This window comes from Xenopus laevis, chromosome 6L, assembly GCF_017654675.1.
Source record: "Xenopus laevis strain J_2021 chromosome 6L, Xenopus_laevis_v10.1, whole genome shotgun sequence".
Taxonomy (NCBI): domain Eukaryota; kingdom Metazoa; phylum Chordata; class Amphibia; order Anura; family Pipidae; genus Xenopus; species Xenopus laevis.
In genome coordinates, this window is record NC_054381.1 from 57,635,741 (window position 1) to 57,662,308 (window position 26,568).

General features: G+C 35.0%; 1 protein-coding gene and 1 long non-coding RNA gene across 2 annotated transcripts; both read left to right on the forward strand.

Annotated features, from left to right (window-relative positions):
* Positions 1 to 2,721: 2,721 nt before the first annotated feature.
* LOC121394634 lies at positions 2,722 to 19,214 on the forward strand. Its single transcript, XR_005961880.1, has 4 exons — positions 2,722 to 3,848; positions 10,541 to 10,626; positions 11,238 to 11,379; positions 18,803 to 19,214. It is a non-coding gene; the product is annotated as an uncharacterized LOC121394634 (long non-coding RNA).
* Positions 19,215 to 20,611: 1,397 nt separating this feature from the next.
* Positions 20,612 to 26,124, forward strand: prlh.L (prolactin releasing hormone L homeolog). The gene is made up of 3 exons (XM_041566086.1): positions 20,612 to 21,467; positions 23,379 to 23,543; positions 25,615 to 26,124. Exons 2-3 carry the CDS (start codon positions 23,399 to 23,401, stop codon positions 25,794 to 25,796), a joined length of 327 nt encoding a protein of 108 aa, XP_041422020.1. The 5' UTR covers positions 20,612 to 21,467; positions 23,379 to 23,398; the 3' UTR covers positions 25,797 to 26,124.
* Positions 26,125 to 26,568: the final 444 nt, after the last annotated feature.

Below are 26,568 nucleotides of genomic sequence, written 5' to 3' on the forward strand. Positions count from 1 at the left end.
ATCTTGCTGTACTAATTATCTTTTAATGAACCTTAGTTTAACTGTTTTTATATCTTGGCTGATCCCTGGCAAACCCCTTTTTTTTCAAACTTCTTTTTGTCTTAAGGAATTCTAACAACAATAGCCTCAACTTTAGAGTATTATTCATCAAACTAAGCTTTTTCTAAATTAAATGCACAACCCTCTATTCCACAAGAAATATAATAGACCCCTAGACAAAACTTGTGCCAGTGTCATGTTTAATTGGCTGATAAATTAATCAAGCCAGCGTTTTCTCAGCCTGCTGCCTAAGGGAAACACTTTGTACAGAGTTGCAGAAAATGTTTGTTTATTATAAATATATGTTATTAATAATATTAATAGTGGACTTTCTTATGGTGAAGGTGGTTAAATACAGTACATGTTCCTTTGCTCCTAGGGTCATAAAACATGAACTACAATGTACAACCCAAACTGAAGTTGGCTATATACTTCATACTGATAAAATCTTATGAAATTGTACAATATTCATCATTTGTATTGTGGCCTAACAATCACAATTGATTTCAATGTACAGGTATGGGACCTGTTATCTAGAATGCTCAGGACCTGGGGTCTTCCAGATAATGGACATTTCCGTAATTTGGATCTTCATACCTTAAGGGGCCGATTCATCAAGAGTCGAATATCGAGGGTTAATTAACCCTCGATATTCGACTAGGAACTAAAATCCTTCGACTTCGAATATCGAAGTCGAACGATTTAGCGCAGATAGTACGATCGTACGATCAAAGGATTATTCCTTCGATCGAACGATTAAATCCTTCTAATCGAACGATTCGAAGGATTTAAATCCAACGATCGAAGGAATATCCTTCGATCAAAAAAACTTAGGAAAGCCTATGGGGACCTTCCCCATAGGCTAACATTGACTTCGGTAGCTTTTAGCTGCCGAACTAGGGGGTCGAATTTTTTTTTAAAGAGACAGTACTTCGACTATCTAATGGTCGAATAGTCGAACGATTTTTACTTCGAATCCTTCGATTCGAAGTCGTAGTCGAAGGTCGAAGTAGCCCATTCGATGGTCGAAGTAGCCCAAAAAAACCTTCGAAATTCGAAGCTTTTTACCTTCGAATCCTTCATTCGAAGTTAATGAATCGGCCCCATAATCTACTAGAAAATCATATAAACATTAAACACACCAGATAGGCTGGTTTTGCTTCCAATAAGGATTAATTATATCTTAGTCTGGATATGAGTACAAAGTACTATTTTATTATTACAGACAAAATTCGATTATTTGGATACAATTGAATCTATAGTAGGCATGTAGGCTTATGTAAAATGTTATAATAAAAAATAATACATATACAGGTATGGGACCTGTTATACAGAATGCTCAGCACCTGAGCTATACTGGATAAGGGATCTTTGTGTAATGTGGATCTCCATACCTTAAAAATAATACTTAAAAATAATTTAAACATTAAATAAACCCAATAGAATTGTTTTGCCTCCAATAAGGATTAATGATATTAGTTGGGATCAAGTATAAGGTACTGTTTTATTAATACAGAGAAAAAGGAAATCATTATTAAAAATTTTTTTATTATAATGCAGTCTAAGGGAGACAGCCTTCCTGTAATTCGGAGCTTTCTGGATAACGGTTTTGCGGATAACAGATCCCATACCTGTACTAGTAATGTTGCAATACAATGCAATTTATGGTGTCTTTATTTTGTTTATTTACTTTATTATTAAGGGGGTTATTTACTAGAATCCAACGCGTAATTCAGAGGAGGTAGTAATGAATTTACCTCCTCCAAGCAGACACCAACGAAAGTGGTAATTTTCAATAATAGTTTATTCACAAAACAGTATTGCAACGCGTTTCGCAGGCATTTCCTGCTTCATCAGGCAATATTCAGGAAATGCCTGCGAAACGCGTTGCAATACTGTTTTGTGAATAAACTATTATTGAAAATTACCACTTTCGTTGGTGTCTGCTTGGAGGAGGTAAGTTCATTACTACCTCCTCTGAATAACCGGTTGGGTTTTTAAGTGCTTTTAGCTATTTTTATCCTTTTGGCGCCTCTGTTTTGTCTTACTACTATATCAAGTCCACCCCGAGTGGAGGGGTATCATCCCCTTTTTCTTTTTCTACAGAGAGCGACGTTTTATTCCTGAGTGGGGTCAGGATAATCTCCCCACCTGCCTATACAATGGTTGCCTATCGGTAACCCTGGTTTGTGAGTATTAACTTGTTTACTCTACCATTACTCCCTGTAAAAACATATTACACTATTGGGGCTCTTGGTGTTCCTTTTTGTCTCCATTTTATACAAAATTTACTAGAATCCGATTTTATCTCTTTTTTTTTTTAATAAAAAAAGCTCGACCAAACTCTCATTCACAATTTTAGCTTATTTATCATTAAAATAATTTGAAAAAATCGGATTGCTTGATTTTTTCTGGTTATTGTTAGTGATGGGCGAATTTGCGCCGTTTCGCTTCGCCGAAAAATTCGCGAATTAACGGCGAAAAATTCGCGAAACGGCGCCGGCATCTCGTTTTTGACGCCGGCGCCCGTTTTTGACGCCGGCGTCCGTTTTTCGGAAAAAAAACTTTTTGACGCCGACGAATTTTTACCGCAAATTTTCGCGGGCGTTTCGCGAATTTATTCGCTCGGCGCGAATCGCGCAAATTCGCCGCAAATTCGCGCCTGGCAAATAAATTCGCCCATCACTAGTTATTGTCCAAAAACCCCAAATTTTTCACATTATTAGGCTAAACCCAGTGCAGACCAGCAAAATCTTCAAATTGCCTTTGACTTAAACATGACCTGGACAGAGTTAATGCTGGGTTTTTAGATCTGGGCGTTTTGCAGCATCAGTTTATCGATAATAAATCTTGAAAAATATGAGTTTTTTTCCACAAAATATTAGAGTTTTTGCCCAAAAAGCCAGACCAGAAAAAAGTATGATTAATACATTTATAACATGTCTAAAATGAATGTGTCTGAAACTAAGTGATTTACGGGCATCAATTAGATTTCAGTGTCTGCTAGCACTCTTTTTAACACTTATTGCACAAATACAATAGCACTGTTATAGAGAAAGCCTCTTTGGAACATTAAGCCATCTTCAGAACAGTTGTGACAAGATAAAAAGACCAAATGCAAGGGAGAGAGTGGGCGTTTGTGAATATATGTGTGTGTTTGTGTATGTGTCTGAACGTGAATATATCTACAGTTTATTAGGCAAAACAGTGAGTTTTTACCACACTTATATGTCCTGACTGAAATTATTAAGCAAAAAGAAAAAGAACCTCACAAAAACCATACCTTCAGAGGATACAATTGGATTTACATAAATCTTACTAAATGTAACATTGATAAAGGCTGCTGACTGCCATATCACATAACTACAATAGATGGCAGCAGAAAATCAAGTTTCCTTTCTTAAAAAGAATATTCAGAATGATGTGGGACTACTTTTCTTCATTCTTACCTACAGCTGACAACAGAGGGACTGATTTTTCACATATTGTGCCTCTATGGGCATTTTGGGTTACATTTGTCAGTAGCTCCTGTGCAGAAATCTTTTCAGTTATGCCTCTTATTCTTAAGGTGTTCCTCTTGCTGCTATCTTCAATGACTGCAAGTTTTATTGTCAGCCTCTGTATTTCTTCTTCAAGGTTAGTATTTACATTTATATGTTTGATATGAGAAGAACCCATTAACTCCACCATCTTATTTTGCAGATAATCTGTTTTGTCACCAGTTGCTTGATATCATCCTGATGTCTGACAATATACCAATGAAGCCTTTTTGCAAATACCCCTCTCTTGGCAGGCCAGAAGCCTGACAAGTAAGTCTCTTAGCAGTGCTGGAGTATTTTCAGGAGGGTCTAATGTGTGGCATAGAGACCTATAAGTGTTGCCAGCAGAGTCTGCAGGGCTGCCATCTTGCAAGTTGGTGCAATATTGAAATATCCCTTGCAATTACCTTTATAGTCAACAGCTTCTTCTTACCCTTTTCCAAAACATATTACTTTTCTTGAAAAACAGTAAAATATTTACTACAGTGTTCAGAGTGGTGTGTGTTATATTTCGCCCTCTGGTACCATCAGTTCATATGGCCATCTCGCTGACAGCCCAGTCTTTGTTCCCTCAAAAAATGCTAAACTTCTTAATTAATTAGATAAAAGTGAGTTTAGGGCTGGCTTGATCAGGGATGGCCTTATTTAGCCAGTTTAACTATATTGTAAAATTTGCATGGCGTGTTCAATGCACCATGTTATCTGAAGTATTGAGGAGTGGGCCCTAGTGCAGTCTCACCCCCAGTCCCTGCTAGTTCCGACACAGATGAAAAAAAATATCTGTTTTGTTTAAAAAGAAAGGTTATTTTTGAGGATCTTTACTCACAACATATATATGGTAGAGTAAATATAACAAATATATATGGTAGAGAAAAGAGGATCTCTTATTTCTGTATGGATGAATTTATGGCCTCATGTCGTAATAAATTACAATTGTTTAGTGGTGAGTACAACTGCCCCGTGCCCTATACAATTCAGAATTTCCTTCCCAGTCACTCTTTGATTTGGCATTGTCAGTTTCTACCACAGGGCAGTGGGGAATGAGCTTACCAAGCACTCTACATTCCAAATTTCCAAGGGATTTCATCTGTTTTGCTTTTTTTATGTTGGTTGTAAGATGCAAAAGAAACATGCTAAGATAATGTCTAGCAGTCCAAGCCACACTAGAATTCCTGTCATCAGACATTTAAGAAGACAATCACACAGTTACCACTGTTCTCAAGCTAGGGGAATCAGCTTACTGATTCTATTACTGTTTCCACTATTACTTGGATATTGTATTGTGGGTAAAAAACATGTGTTGTGAATGCACTACAGTGTGCAAAGTGCAATTTTCCACATTATCAAGTTTTTACCCACAATGCAGCATTTTTCCCCCAGAATCACATAATAATTGTGAACTGTGTCTCACCACAAATATGCCAGATCTGTCAGAATGAATGCAATTGCAAAAGCATATGTTCACAAATCACAAACAAGTTGCACCTAACATTTTTAGAGTTGGGGATGCATTTACTTAACCCGTTTTAAGTGTAGGCACCAATATTCCATTTAAATTTTATGAAAATATTATCTGGATGGTGTTATTTCCAGCACTTGTCATTGAAATAACATTTCTAAGACTCATGCCAAATGTAGTGGATCATGCCCTGCTGAAAAATGCAGGCAGAGAATCAGCTTCTTGTATTTGCCTACACCCAGACTGGAATGGTTTCAGTCCAGCAACTTACATGTACTTAACATGTACCTGGTTTTTAAAAGATGTAGTTATCTTTGTTTTACATGTGGCACTGTTTGGATGAATATAGGAAACACTGCAAAGTCACAATTTACCTTATTAAAAGAAAGTAAATTAAAATCTTGACTAGATTTTTTTTTATTTAGATATACTGTATATGTATTCCAAAAGTGAATATCATAATCAGTATTATAGTAACATCGCTCTGCTCTAATAACAGGGGAAAAAACTGTTACAATTAGTAAAATATCACCCCTTGAATTTGTCTTTTTTACACAGTTTCACAGTCAACTGTTCCTGCCTAGTTAAATATAATGGTGTTGCTTTGGGCATTAAATTAATTAAAAATAAATTTTTAACTAAAAAAACAATTTTTCCAGTTAAACTGTTTACTCTGACTTTAAGTCCAGCATAATGGAGTTAGAAATGCCATAAAACATACAATAACATCAAACTGGTTGTACTCTAGATTTGTATGGAGAAATAGGGTACTCCAGATTTAATAAAGTGGTGTTCTGGAACAACAATTTAACTCCAAATTGTACAGGTATGGAAGCTGTTACCCAGAATGCTGGAGACCTAGGGTTTTCAGTATAAGGGATCTTTCTGTACTTTGTATCTCCATACCTTAAGGGGGTTACTTATTAAAGGTCGAGTTTGTCAGATTGAGTTTTTATTGCGAAAAACTCGAATTCTTAGAGGAAAAAAACCTTGAATTTTTCAAGATTTATTTAGCACTAAAAAAATCAGAATCTGAAAATACTCCATTTGAAACCTGTTTAGGTCCTAATAGAAACAATGGCAGATGTCCCTTTTCCAATTTGAAGATAATGTGGTCTGCGCTGGGTTTTGTACAGTTATCTGAAGAATTCTGGGTTTTCGGGCGATAACTCAAAAAAATCAATTAAAAAAAAAGAAACTGTATGATTCAAGTTTTCTTCACAATTTAATCGAGACATTTCCCAAGCTGAATTTTTTGAGTTATCATTAATAAATAAGGTAAAATCGTGGATGGGAGTTTGGTCGAGTTTGTTTTATTCAAATTATGAGAAACATTTGAATTTTAGTAAATAACCCCCCTAGTCTACTAAAAACTCATTTAAACATGAATTAAACCCAATAGGGCTGTTTTGCATCTGATTAGGATTTATAATTATCTTAGTGGGGGTCAAGTACAGGGTACCATTTCATTACTACAGAGAAAAAGGAAATCATTTCTAAAAATTTGAATTACTTGAATATAATGGAGTCTTTAAGAAAGTCTATAGGAGACATCCTTTCCGTAATTTGGAGATTTCTTGATAACGAGATTCTGGATAATGGATCCTTTACCTTTACAAAACTGCCATATTCACATGATGGAGTAAGGCCTTTGTGAATATTATGTTGTTTTAACTCCAATGATAATTTTTACTCCAATTTCAATTTACTTTACTATTGTTAATCACCCCCCCAGATATTTGTAATGGATGGTTTCATCAATGACAATGCGCATCATCAATTGATGTCAATAGAGTGCTAACTGTATTTAAAAGCATTGCATTCACATTTTATACCATTTTGTGGCTCTAAATATTTAACATACTTTATAATTATAAAGATATTACAGCATTTAAACCGGTTATATATTTACAATATACAATCCCAAATCAAAGTTTCATGTGCATATAAAGCATATTCTACAATAAAGTCTTTTATATTTATAAAGTTAAAGGGGATCTGTCACTCTAATACATAATTCCAAATCATATTTTATTGTGTCAGTCAAGCAAAATAAACTTCACTTTTACTTCACAATCACAGCAAGCAGGCAGGTGTCATTTTGTGGAAATCGTTATTAAAGGGATACTGTCATGGGAAAAAAATTTTTTTTCAAAACGCATCAGTTAATATTGCTGCTCCAGCAGAATTCTGCACTGAAATCCATTTCTCAAAAGAGCAAACAGATTTTTTTATATTCAATTTTGAAATCTGACATGGGGCTAGACATTTTGTCAATTTCCCAGCTGCCCCATGTCATATGACTTGTGCCTGCACTTTAGGAGAGAAATGCTTTCTGGCAGGCTGCTGTTTTTCCTTCTCAATGTAACTGAATGTGTCTCAGTGAGACATGGGTTTTTACTATTGAGTGTTGTTCTTAGATCTACCAGGCAGCTGTTATCTTGTGTTAGGGAGCTGTTATCTGGTTACCTTCCCATTGTTCTTTTGTTTGGCTGCTGGGGGGGAAAAGGGAGGGGGTGATAATCACTCCAACTTGCAGTACAGCAGTAAACAGTGATTGAAGTTTATCAGAGCACAAGTCACATGAGCTGGGAAATTGACAAAATGTCTAGCCCCATGTCAGATTTCAAAATTGAATATAAAAAAAATCTGTTTGCTCTTTTGAGAAATGGATTTCAGTGCAGAATTCTGCTGGAGCAGCACTATTAACTGATTCATTTTGAAAAATTTTTTTTCCCCATGACAGTATCCCTTTAAAGCAAGCTTTGCATGTTCCCAAAATCCTGTTTATGTGCGCAAATGGGGTACTTAGGGGGTTAGGTCGAGTTTTAGAGGTTTGTGAAGTTTTTTATACCTTAAATCAGTGATCCCCAACCAGAAGCTTGTGAGCAACATGTTGCTCTCCAACCCCTTGGATGTTGCTCCCAGTGGCCTCAAAGCAGGTGCTTATTTTGTAATTCCAGGCAAGTTCTGACAATCCACATAGGGGCTACCAAATGGCCAATCACAGCACTTATTTGGCACCCCCAAGAATATTTTTCATGCTAGTGTTGCCCTCCAACCCCTTTTATTTCTAAATGTTGCTCACAGGTTCAAAAGGTTGGGAATCCCTGTCTTAAATAAACTCACAACTCAAATGTTTTCTAATTTAAGAATGAAAAATACTCCAATCAGTGAATTTAGGGTGAAAAACCCGAAAAACTCAAATCAAGCTTGTTTTCAGCGACAAAAAACTCGAATCACTCTAATTAATCAAGTTTTCGAACTAAACCCACCGAAAAAAACATGGTCACATCTTCAAATGGTTGAAGGGACCTCTGTCATTGACTTCTACATTATCTTGACAGGTTTTAGCTGGAATATTTTTGGATTTGGGCAATTTCCAGGTTCGTGGTATAATAAAAGTCATTATATTTGAGTTTAAAAAAAACCAAATTCTAGTTATTTTTAACCCATAAGTTCAAGTTTTGACTGAAAAATACCCTCCAACACTCGAATTTTTCTGGTAAAAATCAACTCAACCTTTGATTAATAACCCCTTAATATCCATGCCCATACACAGGATACACAATTAGATGGTGAGGATGAAGAGGAAAAATAGAGTGCAGTGACATCTAGGAAGTGTCGAACGAAAAGTGAAAGTAATTACCTGCCCCGTAGTGATGATACCGGTGGGACCCGACCTTGCACGCTTCTTTGCGGTTGCTCTTCTTGAGCTCTTCTCCTACTCTCCCCGGCTGCCAGGATACAATGGCAGTTTCCAACTTCCGGGTTCATCTTTTATATACGCTGCACTTGCTCGCCCCACCCCTTTTGTGATATCATCGGTGGGGCAGGTCAGCGCGGGTCTATGGAAGCGCGGATGCGGGCGCAGGCTAATCACTATTGCCCCGCCTCTATGCCTGAGGCATAGGGGAGGAGCAAACAATATATGATTGAGTCTTAAAAGAGATACCGACACCAGAAAATAAACTTTTTTAATATCTATCATAACATTATCTTTGAATGCAGTTTATAATTTTGCCATAAAAGTATCTGCCTGATACTTTTACATTACCTTTCTTACCCCCATTTTTTCCTATGAGGGGGCTGCCATATGTGTGCAGCAGGAGTCCGTTAGCGAAAATTACTTACAAAAGCAGAACTATCAGCGAAAAAACGATCAACATGACCTATAGGTAACTTTTCATGTAGATTAAAATTTTTGAAAAAAACCTTTTAGTGTCAGTAAACAGGATTATTACAGGTGTGGATGTTTTAATAAAAAAAAGAATTTGGGTTTCATGTTTAAAAATGACTTTTTTTTTATTCAGATTTTTTTTGTAACAGGTCCCATTTAAAAAGAAATAGAAAAGATCATGCAATTAAGAATTAAAAAAGTAAATTTCTCTTTCATCTGTTTATAATTTTGTAATATTTTGTATTTTGAAGAAATGAACCATGCTGTTGTTTGCACCTTAACACCAGTGGTATTTTATTTGTAGCACAATGCTTGAATTATGCTTATTAATGACGTTATAGATTGGGCCAAATGCAAAAGGCTGGTGACGTGGGCAATAACTCAAAGGCTTGTTTCTACGCACATGCAATAAACATCAATCTTATACTAGGTAATGTGACTAGTAATCCCCAGAAAGTAAATGGCAAGATAATAGTCATGTTTTCACTAAGCAACATATCACACAAGCTTTGAAAAGGACTAATGGTAACATATTAATCTTTGGCTTTAAAATTTCATGAACTTCACATTAGAACTCTGCTTAGTGCAGCAGTTTTAAGTTTATTGTCACTAAGCTTTTGGTATAATTTTTTTTTGTGTTCTGTTGATGATGTGTTGGGCAAATAACTGCATGGTTATGTAATATAATAGTTGCTTAACGTTAGCATTAGGGTGAGGATTAATAGTAAACCATTAAAGCAAATAATTTAATCTGATCAGGACTCCTAGGGGGTTATTTACTAAAATCCAGATTTATTTAATAAAAAAAGCTTGAACAAACTCCCATGCCTGATTTTGCCTTATTTATTAATAAAATAACTTGAATAAATTGGTTCAGGATAAAAAATGTAAAAACACAAATCATACATTTTTTGGACATTTTTACTGAATTGCTCGATTTTTTCAGGTTTTTGTCTGAAAACACCAAATTTATCAGATGATTGGGCTAAATCCAGACCATTATATCTATAAATTGGGATAGGGACATCTCCCATTGACTTATACCTGACCTTGGCAGGATTTTCAGATTCTGGCTTTTGCCGCATCAGGGTATAATAAATCTTGAAAAATTTGAGTTTTTGCCCCAAAAATCCTGACCAGATACATTTGAGGTTTAGTAAATAAACCCCCTTAAAGTCCATGCACATCACTGGATAGATATTCTTTTCTTTTGATTGTTGTACTGTGTAAGGGTCCAATTTAGCATAGCAACAGTCTCATCTTGTACTTTCTCCATTAAATCACATTTGTTTAGCAATACATGTATTTATTTTATTTTACTAGCAAAGCCGAATGAATGTCTGGACCAGAAAATGGATGAGCTCAACATGGTTGTATTATAATAAACTAGGCTGGAGCTCACTCAGTAGGTATGATCTTTGGTTTTCTGTTTGTGAAAAAGCTTTAAATAAGCTGTAGGCTTGTCTTTCACAGGAACAATAACACTTTTTTAGCATGGTTATAAATGGAGATCAATTCCCTGCAGGGCCTGCTAGAAGTTGCAATAATCAACTCTCCTCTCTCCCTTTCATTCTCATTGCATATTTTCCTGGAGGAGTTGAAAGGAGGATGCTGCTTCTTACTTCACCTCTGCTCCTTTTAGGACCAACAGTTACCTACCCTTCAGTAGGGACTGGTAATAATATTTCAGCACCATCTTTGCTCCTCCAGGAGTCCATAACCATAACTGCTCCTGAAGGAGTTGCTGAGAGTTTTACTTCATTTTCATCTATGACCCATTCTATTTAATTCTACTGTTTCACTAAGTTGCTACCACATGACACATGGCTGCAAACTTTCGAAAAATCGTTTTTTACCTATAATACAGCATTTTTTCGCCCAGAGTTTTGGCACAATGGGGAGTTGTGCTTGACATCCAATGGGTCAATATGCACACAATAAAGTGTACATGTTTTGCTGCAACTGCGCTGGATACTGTCACTTCTGACACTCACAATGATGTCTTTATCCAATTCTTTAGGAGCAATTTAGCTGTGTGCCCATGGATGCTGGCATCAGTGGAAATGGAAAAAATGAAACAAAATAAATCTCTCTAAAACCTCTACAAATTTGAGTTCTTCGGACAATTACAAGCAGAAAAAAATCCGCAAACCTATATGGAGGTAATTTGCTAACAATCAAATTTTGATTTTTTTATCCATGAATCTCTAAAAATTTGTGGTTATCTCATTTTTGTTAAAGCTCTAAAAATTCAAGATTTATGAAGTGTTAAAGCCATGAAAACCACTAATACAACACTTTGCCAGGTAAAAGTTGTCAAGGTCATATAGAATTCAATGGGACCTGCACTGGTCAAATTGGAACTGCTCTAAATCAAACTTTTAGAGGTTTTTGTTATTTTTTTAGTTTTTATTTTTTTCCGCTAAGAGTTGTCTGATTTTTTTGTCTGTTTTCGAGGTTTTCATATTTTTTAGCGCATCTTTCAGCATAATTTTTCGTTCATACTTTTTTATTTGGATTTTTTAATAATCTTGCGACATTCATAGTTTTAGGGGGTTGTTTACTAAACTCCAAAGTTTTCAGAGTTTTCGGGTGAAAATTCCGGAAAAATCGCAAAATTGGATGAGAAAATCCGAAAAAATTGTGAAAATCTGATTTTTCCCCCGCAAAACAAATTTTCAGGAAAATGTAATAATAAATAAGAAGAAAAAACCGAAGCGATTTGATCGGAGTTTGTAGCAGAAAATATTGAGATAAATTCGGACTTTGATAAATAACCCCCTTAGAGTGTGTGAGTTTAATGGTGGTTTCAAAAACCTCTAAAACCACTAACATTCGACCTTTAATAAATATGCCCCCCACAAGTCTGAATGATTAAAAAAAGGTCCAATAGGATCAGTGCAGCTCCCTTGACTTCTATGGGACCTGGACTGCTTTTACTTGGAGGGGGTTATTTACTAAAACCTGAAATTTATTTCATAATTTGAATAAAACAAGCTTGACCAAACTCCCATCCATGATTTTACCATAGTTATTAATTTAAGAAATTCTGTTTGGGAAAATTCTCAATAAAATCATGAAAATACTTTCAGATTTAACTCCTGAATCACTCGATTTTTTCAAGGTATTGCCCGAAAACCCTGAATTTTTCAGAATTTAGTACGAAGTGCAGTGCGGACCACAATATCTTCAAATTGGAAAAAGACATCTGCCATAGACTTCTACAGGACCTCATCAGGTTTGAGATGGAGTAATTTCGAATTCGTACTTTCAGCAGCTTCAGGGTAAAATAAAAAAATTTGGGGGTTTTCCTCAAACAATTCTAGAACTTTTTGGGGGTTATTTACTAAACCAAGATTCTTTCCGGACGGGGTTTTTGGGCAAAATTTAGGTAATGTAGAAGTCAATGGGAGATGTCCCTTTTACATTTTGAAAATATGTGTTTTGCGCTGGGTTTTGTCCGATAATCAACAAAATTCTGTTTTTTTTGGGTGATACCCCAAATAAATTGTGTGATTCGGGCGTCAAATCAGAAAGATTTGTATTATTCCGTTTTCTACACAATTTTATCAAGTTTCTCCCAACCTGACTTGTGGATGGGAGCTTGGTTTAATAAAAATATGAGATAAATTTGAGTTTTAGTAAATAACCCCCTTACAGTCTTAGAGAAATTTATAAAAACAAAGTTTTTTTAAAAACACAATTCATGGAAAAAAAGGAAATCCTAATTTTAGTAAATCTGCTCCTGTAGTGTTATTTAAATATAATCCCAATGCAGTAATAATAAACAGCAAAATATAGTCCCTTAGGTTGTGTCAGGCATCAGACAGACTACTGAGATACATAGAAATTCACTCTCAGGGGCAGATTTATCAAGGGTCGAATTTCAAGTTCATGGGAGTTATTTAAAACTCCCATGAACTCAAAATTCTACCAATTGCAATTTATTAAAAAAAATTGAATTTGGTAAACTCGGGTGAATAGGATCAACCCAAAAATTCGAATTGAATTTGATTCAAGTTTTTTCCCCCAAAAAAAATTAATTGTCAGGAAGGCTGCAAACAACTACAAATTGATAGTCCAAATATATAAGTTTGAGTCCCAGGAAGATTAGGTATCCCCAAAATCCAGCAAATCTTAGGCTCTCCTCTGCCTGATCAAAATTATTTTCTTTAAAACCAGATTGCTGTGTTCCTCTAGAAACAAAGTTTAACGAGGACGGGGAAAACAGAAAAGATTATATAGTGTAGTATCTCAGTGTTTTATTATTTATCTATTAAAAAGTTTTTAAAGGGATCCTGTCATCGGAAAATATGTCAGTTAATAGTGCTACTCCAGCAGAATTCTGCACTGAAATCCATTTCTCAAAAGAGCAAACAGATTTTTTTATATTCAATTTTGAAATCTGGGGCTAGACATTTTGTCAATTTCCCAGCTGCCCCAGTCATGTGACTTGTTCCTGTACTTTAGGAGAGAAATGCTTTCTGGCAGGCTGCTGTTTTTCCTTCTCAATGTAACTGAATGTGTCTCAGTGGGACATGGGTTTGTACTATTGAGTGTTGTTCTTAGATCTACCAGGCAGCTGTTATCTTGTGTTAGGGAGCTGTTATCTGGTTACCTTCCCATTGTTCTTTTGTTTGGCTGCTGGGGGGGGAAAGGGAGGGGTGATATCACTCCAACTTGCAGTACAGCAGTAAAGAATGATTGAAGTTTATCAAGTTTATCATAGCCCCATGTCAGATTTCAAAATTGAATATAAAAAAACCTGTTTGCTCTTTTGAGAAATGGATTTCAGTGCAGAATTCTGCTGGAGCAGCACTATTAATGGATTCATTTTGAAAAAAAAAAATTTCCCCATGACATTATCCCTTTAAGCGTTTCTGCACACGCAGTTTTTCTCTTCACCCAAGTAACGAAGGAGGAGTTCAAGTACGGAAAGGAGCTCACATTTATTTATGCCTATTTCAACTCACGTGAGTATTCTATCCCACTGGAGACATTAGGAATTCAGCGGTTTGATGCTATTTTCCCTTTAACCAATTCACAAGTTACGTGTCTAAAGAAGTTTTGCATTTGGGGACTTTGGACAATTGGAGTATGTGTTAAATGTAACCACACTATAAATAGGCAACACGTATAGATATTGATGTCTGTGTAACACGTGCATGCCAGAGGTTAATTGAAAGGTGTGGAGTGTTTTTTCACAAGGTGTTAAATAATTAAGGCACTTAACTTACAAAGCGTGAGATACTTTCACACTGAGATACTACACTATATAATCTTTTCTGTTTTCCCCATCCCCGTGAAACTTTGTTTCTGGAGGAACACAGCAATCTGGTTTTAAAGAACTACAAATTGATCCCAGGACATCTTCCATAGGCTAAAACAGCAATTGGGCAGGTTTAAGGTGGCGAATAGTCAAATTTGAGGTTCATTGTATTATAAATTTCAAAAAGCGAATTTGAATTTCTAAAAAATCTCGGAACAAATTTTAATAATTCCCTAGTCGAATTTGAGATTTTTGGCGAAAACTCAAAAATTCTAATTTTCACTTTGAACCCTGATAAATCTGCCCCTCAGTTTATCTGTACCTCCAGGCTGGTACAATAAGCCTATACGTCAGGGAAAACAAGTTTAACATGAAACTGAACTAAAATATCTGCAAATAATAATTCCAATAAATTATATTATTAAGCACCCAGCTAACTTGTTTGTCTTTCTTTTTGTCATCTATCCTGTGTATCTTCCTATAATTTCTACTTTTATTGCACTTGTTAACACAGGATCAATTTCATTTATTCAAGTCACACAGTGCTGGTGTATTGACTGAAAGAACATTATTTTCTCTGTCACGTTTAATGTTTTCTTCATTTGTTGATTATTTGTCACCAAAGCTCAGTTTCATGGAAACAGAAACAACAAATGCTACCAATTTATAGCAGTTTCCCCTGCAAATAAGGCTGGGAGCTAATGGTGAAGAATTTGGGCAAATGTGAATAGCCTATACAAAGACAGGGTAAAAAAACTGACTTGGAACAAATTCTACAGTATGATTGGACCACCTTTCTCTCTGCCTCTTTATTTGTTCTCTCTCTCTATATATATATATATATATATATATATATATATATATATATATATATATATATATATATATACACATATATATATATATATATATATATATATATATATATATATATATATATTTAAAGTCAGTTGAGAAAGGTCCTTGAGAAAGGTCCCAGTGTGGACCGAAACGTTGGATATGCATCTGTGAATAAAATTCATCACTTTTTTTCACAAAAAGATTGGAGTGCTGGTCCATTTACTATTTTATATATATATATATATATATATATATATATATATATATATATATATATATATATATATATATATATATATATATATATATATATATATATATATATATATATATAATGTAGCAACAGCGATTACCCACCTTTAAATTTATAGCGATCATATACCAATGCCTAGAAGGGGTGGTGATAGATCCCGGCTTCTTTTTCTGGATAAAAACACTTGACACCCTATCTCCCATTTTTAATTGTAAATAGTTGTTATTCAGGATTTTAACAATTTTTGCTTTATTGCCATACTCCCTTATGATGCCTTATATAGGCTCATTAATTATACCATTAACATACTGTTATGTCACCAACAAGGTGGGATTTTTAAACCTTTATATCTTGTAATTTTATTGCTATTTTGTATATGAACGAGTTAATGCATCTTGACAAAGGTCCAAGACTGTGGACCGAAACGTTGATGCCTCAAATATGCATGATTTATATTGAATACATTTTGAAACAACAAAAACCAGAGTGTGTGTCGTTACAGCATTTTTCTACAAATCAACTTTGACACGGCACCCGGAAGTGGATACAAGAGTCCTCTGCACTCAACCCATTATCAATATATTTAAGACAGCGACATTTTGTGCATACTGCTACTAAAAAATGCCTTACCCTTTAAACAACACAGGGATTGTTTGTCCATATATTGCAATATATTTAAGCTGGCCAACTACGTCAAAGTCATCCCATATCTGGCCAGTCCAATGCTCAATTTTCATCGGATTCATTAAGAATTCTATTGCTTCATTATACATTTTACAATAAAATATATTGATAATGGGTTGAGTGCAGAGGACCTCTTGTATTTGTGTGTATATATATATATATTTATACAATATCAAAACAGGGGGGTTGTGGGAGCACTCTAAAGGCTTTAAAGTATATATATAAGTATAATAAATGCTATTGCATATGTACCCAAAACAGGGGTTATTTTGTTACAAAGTTATGATCATAAAATTGATAAGCCACCATACCACGTCAAGGTAAACCCCGAATGGCGGTCCCTAACTTGTTTTATATTTTATGTGCATTTTAGCATTACCTGTAATCAATGTCCGTTGAACGCTGTTTTTATATATATATATATATATATATATATATATATATATATATATATATATATATATATATATATATATAGCAGGAAGAAAGCTCGCACTCTCAGGTCTTAGCAGAAAATAAAAGTGTTTATTTAGAAAACAAAAATCGACTAACGTTTCAGCAAACACTCAAGCATTTGATAAAGACTTGAGTGCTTGCCGAAACGTTAGTCGATTTTTGTTTTCTAAATAAACACTTTTATTCTCTGCTAAGACCTGAGAGTGCGAGCTTTCTTCCTGCTATACCGAAAATTTGGCTTATTGCACCCAGGCATTTTTTGACTACTATATATATATATATATATTGGTGGCACATTTGGGGTGTTATTTACCAAAATCTGAACCTTTATTTTTATTTTTAAAAAAGCTTGATTTAATCAGTTCGAGCGCAGAACCCGATAAAATCGAGCAAAAATGGTTCAATTTTTGGGGGCTTTTTCACAAAAAAGCCCAAAAATTTGGATTTTTGCCCAAAAAGCTCAAAATGTTTAGATTTTTGGGGGGCTTCTTACAATGCAGACCACAGAAACCTCCAAATAGGATAGGGACCTCTGCCCAGTGTCAGACAGGGACAACAGGGGCCCACCCAAAAACCTTAGACCCGGGGCCCACTCTCAATACTATTATTTTTCCTCTGCTCAACATCCATTCTCCTAGTATCTTTTCTTTACATATGATCATCTATTTAGCCTCTTGGTTCTCATAAAATAGGGAATGACCATGAAATAGGGCAAATGTTCAGCAGCATGAGGGTCCACTGACACCTGGGCCCACCGGGAGTTTTCCTGGTATCACAGTGGGCCAGTCCTACACTGCCTCTGCCTTTTGAGTTATACACAACTTCGGTATGTCTGAGATGGCGGATTTCCAAATTCTGGCTTTTTGCAGCATCGGGTTTCAATAAATCTCGAAAAATTTGAGTTTTTAAAAAAACCTGAAAAATTTCAGTTTTGTCCCAAAAGGCCCGACCAGATAAATTCCTTGGAGTTTTGTGTTTACATAGAGGTTTTTGTGGTAGACAGTGAGTGGGAATAAATAAAACTCAATATGGATCAGACAAAAATGAAGGGGAAAATAAAACCTCTATGCTTTGGCTTCATCATTTTTAAAAATAGCAAGAGACATAAATAATTTAGTTTATATTTTATACTGGACACACACTGCCACGGAGAATATATAAAAGTATAAAACTATACGTCTGTTTAGTGGCTTGCCAAGAACTATGTTTTTTGGGTGCAACACCAACTACTTTGCTGGCATTTTTTGGGCTTCCCTGCTAAAGTCGCCATACTGCTTGCAGCTTTTTTTCAATGTCCCAATCTTCCCTTCCCAGATGTGATTGTACCACACGGCTGGTTTTTAGTTGAATGTCCCATGCTTATTGCATATTCACTTCTTAGCATCACCCCATATGAAGAGAAGACTAAAATACTTATGTGGACTGCAGCATTATTGCCTACATTTCCCAGAACTAATACAAGCTTTTCAGAAACAATCATAATGGTACTAGATACTGTAAATACAAAAATAACTCACAGAATTTTAAATTCACTGTTCAAAGCAAAGCACAGCCAATTTTGTTTCTGGAAAACAGGACAAAATCTGTAATTTCTCATCCTTTTTTTAATAAATTTTATCAGCATTTATTTATTTTGCACAGTTATAGATATGCTTGTTCTGGCTCTTTGCTTTTATTTAAAGCTAATACGCCAGGAAATTACAATTAGTGATGGGTGAATTTATTCGCCAGGCGCGAATTTGCGGCAAATTTGCGCGATTCGCCACCAGCGAATAAATTCGCGAAACGCCCGCGAAAATTCGCGGCAAAAATTCGCCGGCGTCAAAAAATATTTTCTCGAAAAAACGGACGCCGGCGTAAAAAAAGGGCGCCGGCGTCAAAAACGAGATGCAGGCGCCGTTTCGCGAATTTCGCGCAAAAACATGCAAAAATATGCACACATTTAAAGGAAAACAACCCTTACCTGTTAACATATATTTACTAATTTTCTTGGTGTAGACAATCTAATATTAATCTATACAATCTATTTTTTTTTTATTGATATATATTAATTTTAAGTGTTCTTTGTTTGGACTTCTCCCAGGAGCAATAACCATCTGTTGAAGTAAAAGTTGGAGATAGTCCTTCAAGGCTTCAGCCTTTTCCTGGGAAGCTGACACATCGAGCAAATACATGTCTTTGTGCTCCTGTTCTGAATTCCACTTGGTAGCCTAGCTTGATCATTCTTACTCATTGATGTTTTCTAATCTGCCTCCTACACAGGGCTTCTGGGCCAGTGCACCTTCAGAGGTTTTATGGATTTAGGAATCCAGTTCTATATAGACTGCTTGAAAAAAATTGACTGGCCCCCTCTGTAATTTAATTGTCGGAAGTTTCAATTCTGCCCTGAAAGGAACCATTTGCCTGTTAGCAGAGAGCTGATCTGAACTGCATGTGCAGCTTTTCTGTAAGTGAGGACAGACACACCAACTTCTGTGTGAAACTTGGTTGCTTTATAGAACTCAGCATAACATGTCTGCAACAGGAACTTTTCATAGAGAGCATACACAGGAAGAGGAAGAAGAAAATCACACAGGGTTACAGGTCAAACATGGCATCACATTGCTAAGCAACAATAGACCCTCCCTGCATTAAGTAACATGCATTGGAACAATCTCTGTCTGTTGTTTTCCAACATTTCCATGGTATTACCCCTTGACCTTAAGGATGATTTTCCTCTGGTTGACCGTTTTAAATGGTACTTTTGCTTTTTTGATTAAGGGAAATATTGACTTTTACCTACCAATGTCTTGGCAATTATCTCCTCTAGTTTCTTACCAAACGGATTCTGACTTAAAAATGGAGGAGGACATATAATCAATTTTATTGGGTATCTGCCTCCCAGGATTTTAATAATGTTTTTGGACAGACACTAAAAGGGCAATAGGCCAGGCTAGTGTAGGGATATATCAACTACAGCACTGGTAAAAAAATAGTATCTTCTTTTCCCTGCCTGATCTCAGCTCAATCTTGATCCACATTGGATGTCAAACTTCTAGTGCTGTGGATACAAAAATACTTGCCATTGTGGATTAATTTCATTCTTCTGTATTGAAAAAGGGTGTTTGAGATCTCCCTTCATATCTTTATCCATTGCATCCTTCAAATATGCTGACACATAATGAATTGCAAGAAGAATGCATTTTCTAGGTGGACTGGAATGTTCTCTGAATTTTTCACAGAAGGTAGAAAGAAACTGCTTACATAAGTGAAGATATAATAGACACATCCAGTGAGGAAGAGTATCCATCCTTCTCTCCCCATCCCTACCATAATTTTCTTTCTGTGATATGCAATAGCACATCTCCATCCTCTGTCATTCATATGAATAAGATTGTTTGGCGGCTTTAAGATCCTCAAGTACTGTAGGCTTGATCTCTTTCCTAATTTCCAATTTAAGATCTTTTTATTCAGCAGAAGCTAACAACCTGAAATCAAAAAGAATGGGTAAGTGAAATCAGAGGAGACAAGAATGTCAAGGAACTGCCATCCTCTGGCTATATTAATATATGTGGCTCCCAGACATTTACACAAGACTGGTTAAAGATATGGATGTATGACAGCAATGAATATTTCCAAATGTCTCTGATGACAACTTCCAATACAGAGAACATCTTGCCACAACTCAGATGGATGATCTTTGAAATGAAACTCAGATACAAAAGTCCTATCTTAGTAGAGAAGCCATAGTAAAAAGTCCAAAAGAGGGGAGGAAAGACAAAAACCTTGTGCTGCCTTCTTGGCAAAGCCCTGCTAATCTTCTGTATGAAGCACAGACAGCGATAGTAAGGTATTTCTTGGTTAAATGGTGATCTCAAGTTACCTACAGTATAGGTAAGTTTTAATGTACATTAATATTTTGAAGAATAGCTTTTAAGTGTCAGTATCTCTTTAAAATAACTTCTGCAAACAATAGCAGTGTAGCCTTTTGCTTCCTTCTTTATGTTCTGGCACTCCAAGTAGGTTCCAGTGCACATGTTTGCTTTTACATAAAATGCTTTATTTTTAAGTGTTTCTAAAGAAAACACTTAAATTGTCCTCCTTTTGGTAAACAGCATTAGTGCTTATTCATTAAAGGGACAGGGTGCAAAAAGCTGATTTGTAATTGCATAAGGCTGTGCAGGGATGTGTATGCTCCAGCACAAATGCAGCCTGTATATTGGCACTCTGCACTCATGCAGCACAATGCATATCGGTGCATGCTCTTTAATGAATGGTGCAAGAATGGGTGCCTTACTGGGACAACCACTGTGTCTGCTTTTAATAAATGCCCGTAGTATATCCTGTAATAGCAGTCAATGGTTCTCATTATGAAATGGCAAGGGATTTGCCTAATCAATGACTTAAAAGTATGATGTTGACGCAGGATCCACCTCCAAGACTCCTACTGGTTCTTTATAAGTGAGTCTGGTTATTAGTAAGTTAAAGACCCACTTGGTTATTGATGCTGCACAGCTGTCAGTTGTACCTGACAAAGTGTACAGAGACGTGCTCAGGAGGCAGCTCTATATTTTTGGCATTGATAAGTGTATTTGTTCCCCCATCATTAATTATACTTAGGATATTTTGTTGTTATACGTACGAATCTCCTGACATCCCTTTCATTCACTCATCAGCCAGATCAATCAACTATATAAGAATTATTCTCCCTAGACGCAAGATATAGTGGAATACATTGGTTCTTGGAGCAGCTAACTGAAAGGCAAAAGGTAAGGTTGGTAGCAATAAGAATTTTCTATTAACTCTATTTTCTATTTTGTCATTTTGTTATTATTTTATTTCTTCATTTTTCCTCATTATTTATTATCACAGTTTTGTTCTTTTTTGACCAGTATGTTAAGCAGTTGTAAAGGTGGTGTGTGTCTTAATGTACCTAAAAGCTGAATGATAATATTTGTCTTTTATTAACATCAATTATATTTTCTGTAAAATAGTAGAATCACATGCAATCCAGTATAACGTAATGCACATGTGTAGTTTAATTTATAACGTATTTATATTGTTTTTGTAACTAAAAAGTTATATAATTAAAAAATGTGCCTAAGAATTTAACTATTCAAAAACTATAGCCCATTTTTACAAAATATAATGAATTTGCTATTACATCCAACACTTTGCTTTTTTGTCATTGACTGTTACAGTAATGAAACAGTGACACTGTGCACATAAAAAAGTCCAAGTATAATCAATGATGGAACACAGAGAGCAATAAAAGGGACTCTTCACACTCCAGATTGCACTAAACCTTCTATTACTTTCATTTAAAATGGGATTAAAATAGCTTTTTTCTTTATAGACGTACATGAGATGGCTTTACAGTTCATTATGATCTGATGAGATGAAAATGAAAAAACGAGTGCACCTTTTTAAGTACAGTTAATAATAATATGTGGATATAATCTAACAACCACTGATTCTTTTGAAGATCTTATTGATGTGATCTATGTTCATGTTACTATGTAGTTTAGCTGTGTTTTAGTTTCTTAGGCAAATATTCCTTCCACTTAAAAATAAAAAGAATAAAAAACACATTTAATAGCACATTACGCTTTCCTTTTTTAAAAAGAATTTGATACTAACACATATACAGGTATGTGATCCCTTATCCAGAGACCTGTTCTCAAAAAGCTCTGAATTTCTAAATAACATCTCCTGTAGGGTCCATTTTAAACAAATAATTCTTATTTTTGAAAATGATTTCCTTTTTTTTCTATAATAATAAAACATTACCTTGAACTTAATCCTAACTAAGCTGCATAAATCCATATTGGTGGCAAAACAATGTTTAATGTTTAAATGATTTTAGCAGACTTATGGTATGGTGATTTAAATGTTCCCTTATTCATAAAACACCAAGTCCCAAGCATTAGGGATAATAGATGATATACCTGTATGAAAAAATATTTAATTTCTAAAATGAGATAAATTATGCACCTTTTTCAGTATGGCATTTAAATTACCTAAAATTTGTGAATATAAATGAGAGAGCAAAGGGTTTAACTCATTTCACTAGCATTTTTGGAGCACTGGCTGTCTCAAATTAGGATATGTGACATTTTTTAAGATAGATTCCTAGGACATAATTGATTTATATGGTTTAAAATATGCCAGTCTCTTTTATTGCAAGGATCTTAAAACAGTTGAAAGAAACTTCAACCATCTGAATTAATTTAACCTCTAGTAATCCAGCAAAGAATAACTGTCCTGGATATCCTGAAAAAAATATTTTGAATAGCTAGTACACAACACTTTTAAAGTGTTTCCTAAGTAAATAATTGTACAAAATATTTTAATTCAATTCCTGATAATTCTATAATGGACACCCGCCTTTTTGGACTTCTTGTTTGTTTTAAAAGTTTGTGAAATAATCATACTGCATATGTTTCCTTATATGTATTACATTTATTTATTTTTTTCTACAATAATTTGCTGTCTGTTCCAGATGGAAGTGTACTGGATTATAACCAGTGTGTCTTATAATAGAAGCAATGGGGACTGGGGCTAAAACCTAGCACATAATTGTAGTACAAAACAGATACAAAAATGTAGATTGTGATATATTATTGAAAGAGATCACTCATTTTAATCATAGTAAGAAAGCTTAATGTATTTGTTTACAGGAATCTACCATTCTGACAATATGTTGAATTATGATCCGTGGCCAAGTTCCCATCAATGTTTGTCCAAACCTAAACTGTGCACTGTCTATATACTGTTCTTACTTGTGTCATTCACCATCGTATCTGCCAAAAGCAGATCTTTTAATCATCAGATTGACAGCAGAAGTAAGTATTTATTTCTATATATACATTGATTACTTTGTTATTTGTTGATATGCTTATTATTTGTTCTGTGCACAGCATAAAAACACAATATCTACCCTAGACAGTTCCAATAATAAACTAAAATACTCATGTTTGCCTTCATTTCTGATAGTCTTTAACACAGTGCCTAATAGCAACAATTATGCCAGCTATGGTTGCTACAGTGATTATTTTGATCAGGTCATTTTATGTGACTTGGACTTGTCACAGAGAACATAACATTGATACCTACAAGCCCCTGCAATAGCTTGATAAAAGCTTATGTCTAAATAAAGACTTTTTTTTTTTTAAAGAATATTCTTCTCCAGTGCCATCTATTAACAAGGCTTCCTGTTATCTTCAACCATATGAGCCATATTAGCCTGTAGAAATCCATTTAAGAATATCTAGCTGAAATATATTTGGTCATTTGAGATTTGCAATTCAAAAACTGAAGCGCAGAAGCTTAGACATCCCAGAAGAACATATGTAGACAAGCATGAGATGACAAAATCCGTCACAAATTTCCCTACTGGCATCCAACTAAAATTATTTCTTGGGTCTGTAGATGACAAAAATTCTAAAGAAAACAATAATTTTAATAGATATAAACAATAGACTACAGAATAGAAGTATTTTGAAATTCTTTTCTCATGATGAATCTCAATAGTTGGACTTGGAGTCCAATGTTTCATACTGAAGAGGCATACCATGGGTGGAATTTGGCCATCTTCTGGCACTCCCTTTTCTTTTTTTTTAATTCTTTATTTTGTTTGCTTGCATTCAATAAAGGCACTCCCTTTTCTTGCTTGTCTTTATGACACACAGAGTAGAGACCCATGTCTTTAATTTCTGCCTCACACAGAATGCAGTTTGCTCCAATTTTGCCCCTACCCACTTTAAATTAACTCTAGTATATATTTGAGAAGCCTTAAGATGGGGGTTAGAACCTTTGAATCAATTTTGTTAGGCATTTTGTTAACACACTTGAGGGCATATTAGCAAGATTTTTAATGAGATTCAAATTCTGTCAAATCCAAACTTTGATTCTATAAATTTGACTGAATTGCAAAACTTAGAGGCAGATTTATCTTTTTATTATGTGTGAAATTAGAGATCATTACAGACAAAACTCACCAACTCTGTATATTTGTTCCTACGGGATTTTTATAAGCTTATTTTTAATAGGTGAAAGTTAGATTTTAGCATTTGATAAACATGCTTAAAACAATCCCATATGAATGAATAAAAAGTGGGTGAGTGTTTTTGTGATGAGTTCTATTTTCACACTTTGATTTGATATATATATATATATATATTTCGGCCATCCTTTAGGGTGGTGCTATACGGGCAGATTAGTCGCCCATCGACAAATCTTCTCTACTGCGGGCAACTAATCCATTGAAAAGCCTTCCCACCAGTGAGAATACAAATTGCTGGTGGGATGGCAATACAAATTGTTTCGGATTTTCGGATGAGGCAACTTCGAGCGACTTCGGAAATCCAAAGCGATTCATATGCCAACCCGCCAGTGATTCATATTCTTGCCAGCAGGAAGGCATTTGGGGAGACTAGTCGCCCCTAGTAGTGAAGATGAGTCACTGAGCAACTAATCTCCCTTTCTGCCACCATCCTAAGGGGCAAATTTGTCAAGGGTCGAAGTGAAAATTAGAATTTTTGAGTTTGAGTTAGATTTTTGAAATTAATCATACACTGGCCTTCCTGACATTCAAGATTTTTTTCAGGGAAAAAACCTCGAATCGAGTTTTAAAAACTCGAATCCAAGTAGAATAGAATTTGTTTCGAATTTGCGGGATGATCGTATTCCCCAGAGTTTATAAATTTTAATTATTTTAATAAATGGCAATTGGTCCAATTTTGAGTTAATGGGAGTTTATGGGAGTTTTAAATAACTCCCATGAACTCAACATTCAACCCTTGATAAATCTGCCCTTAAGTGTAATAAAACGTAAAAAAACATATTTAAAAGTTACAAAGAAATGTATTTGGTTTGAGGTCTGAATGATATTTCTCATTTCCACTGTATTTACAGGTCCTGAGATAGATCCATACTGGTATGTGGGTCGAGGAGTTCGACCAATTGGTCGGTTTGGAAAACGGCAGCTAAAATTTAGGAAGACATTTCAGCCTCGATTAAGATTTCTCTTGGAGCAGACCCTGGAGATCATGAAGAAACATGGAGTACTTAATATAGAGAATATACATTCTTGGTGATATTTGTCTACCTTCATTGTTAAATGGACAAATATATATTTAAAAAAATGATAAATATATATTTATAAGTAAGACTTCCTGTATTGCTGACAGCCCAGTATTTTTGTTTGCTTTAAACTGCACACTTTACACATACTTTTGCTTCTGATCTGATCTTTTAAGTCTCGTTTATTTTAGGTCATTTTCTTATTTGCGTTTCAAAGCACACACACACACATTGCAGAGCTCATCTACTTCTTGGGCTTGTCTAAGAAATGTACGGTATTCTGATTCAATTAAGGAATGAGCTACTGTATTCAAACAAAAATAAAATAAAAACAAAATAAAATGCAAAAGCTTAGTATATTATATTAAACAACGTCTATTATATCATATTAAAAGAGGTCCATCCTTTTCATGTTATTTAAATAAAACATTCTTTCTAGAATTGATAATAGTAATTAAAGGTGAATAACAGGTTTGAGTCCAATTTTAAGGGGTTGCAGCAGATTTTAAGTTCCCTGACAAAAAAGGTAAGAAACAACCATCTAGTTCTATTAACAGTTGATATCATATTAAAGGAATTGTTCAGTGTAAAAATAAAAACTGGGTAAATAGATAGGCTGTGCAAAATAAAAAATGTTTCTAATGTAGTTAGTTAGCCAAAAATGTAATGTATAAAGGCTGGAGTGATTTGATGTATAACATGTCAGTCTGAACACTACTTCCTGCTTTTCAGCTCTCTTGGCTTACACTGACTGGTTACCCTGGTTACCAAGCAGTAACCAATCAG

What these genes read in the sequence shown, in the direction of transcription:
- prlh.L (XM_041566086.1), top strand. Translation starts at nt 23,399, where the DNA reads ATGTTGAATTATGATCCGTGGCCAAGTTCCCATCAATGTTTGTCCAAA. An exon ending in TCATCAGATTGACAGCAGAA is followed by an intron (nt 23,544 to 25,614) that starts GTAAGTATTTAT and finishes CTGTATTTACAG; the next exon opens with GTCCTGAGATAGATCCATAC.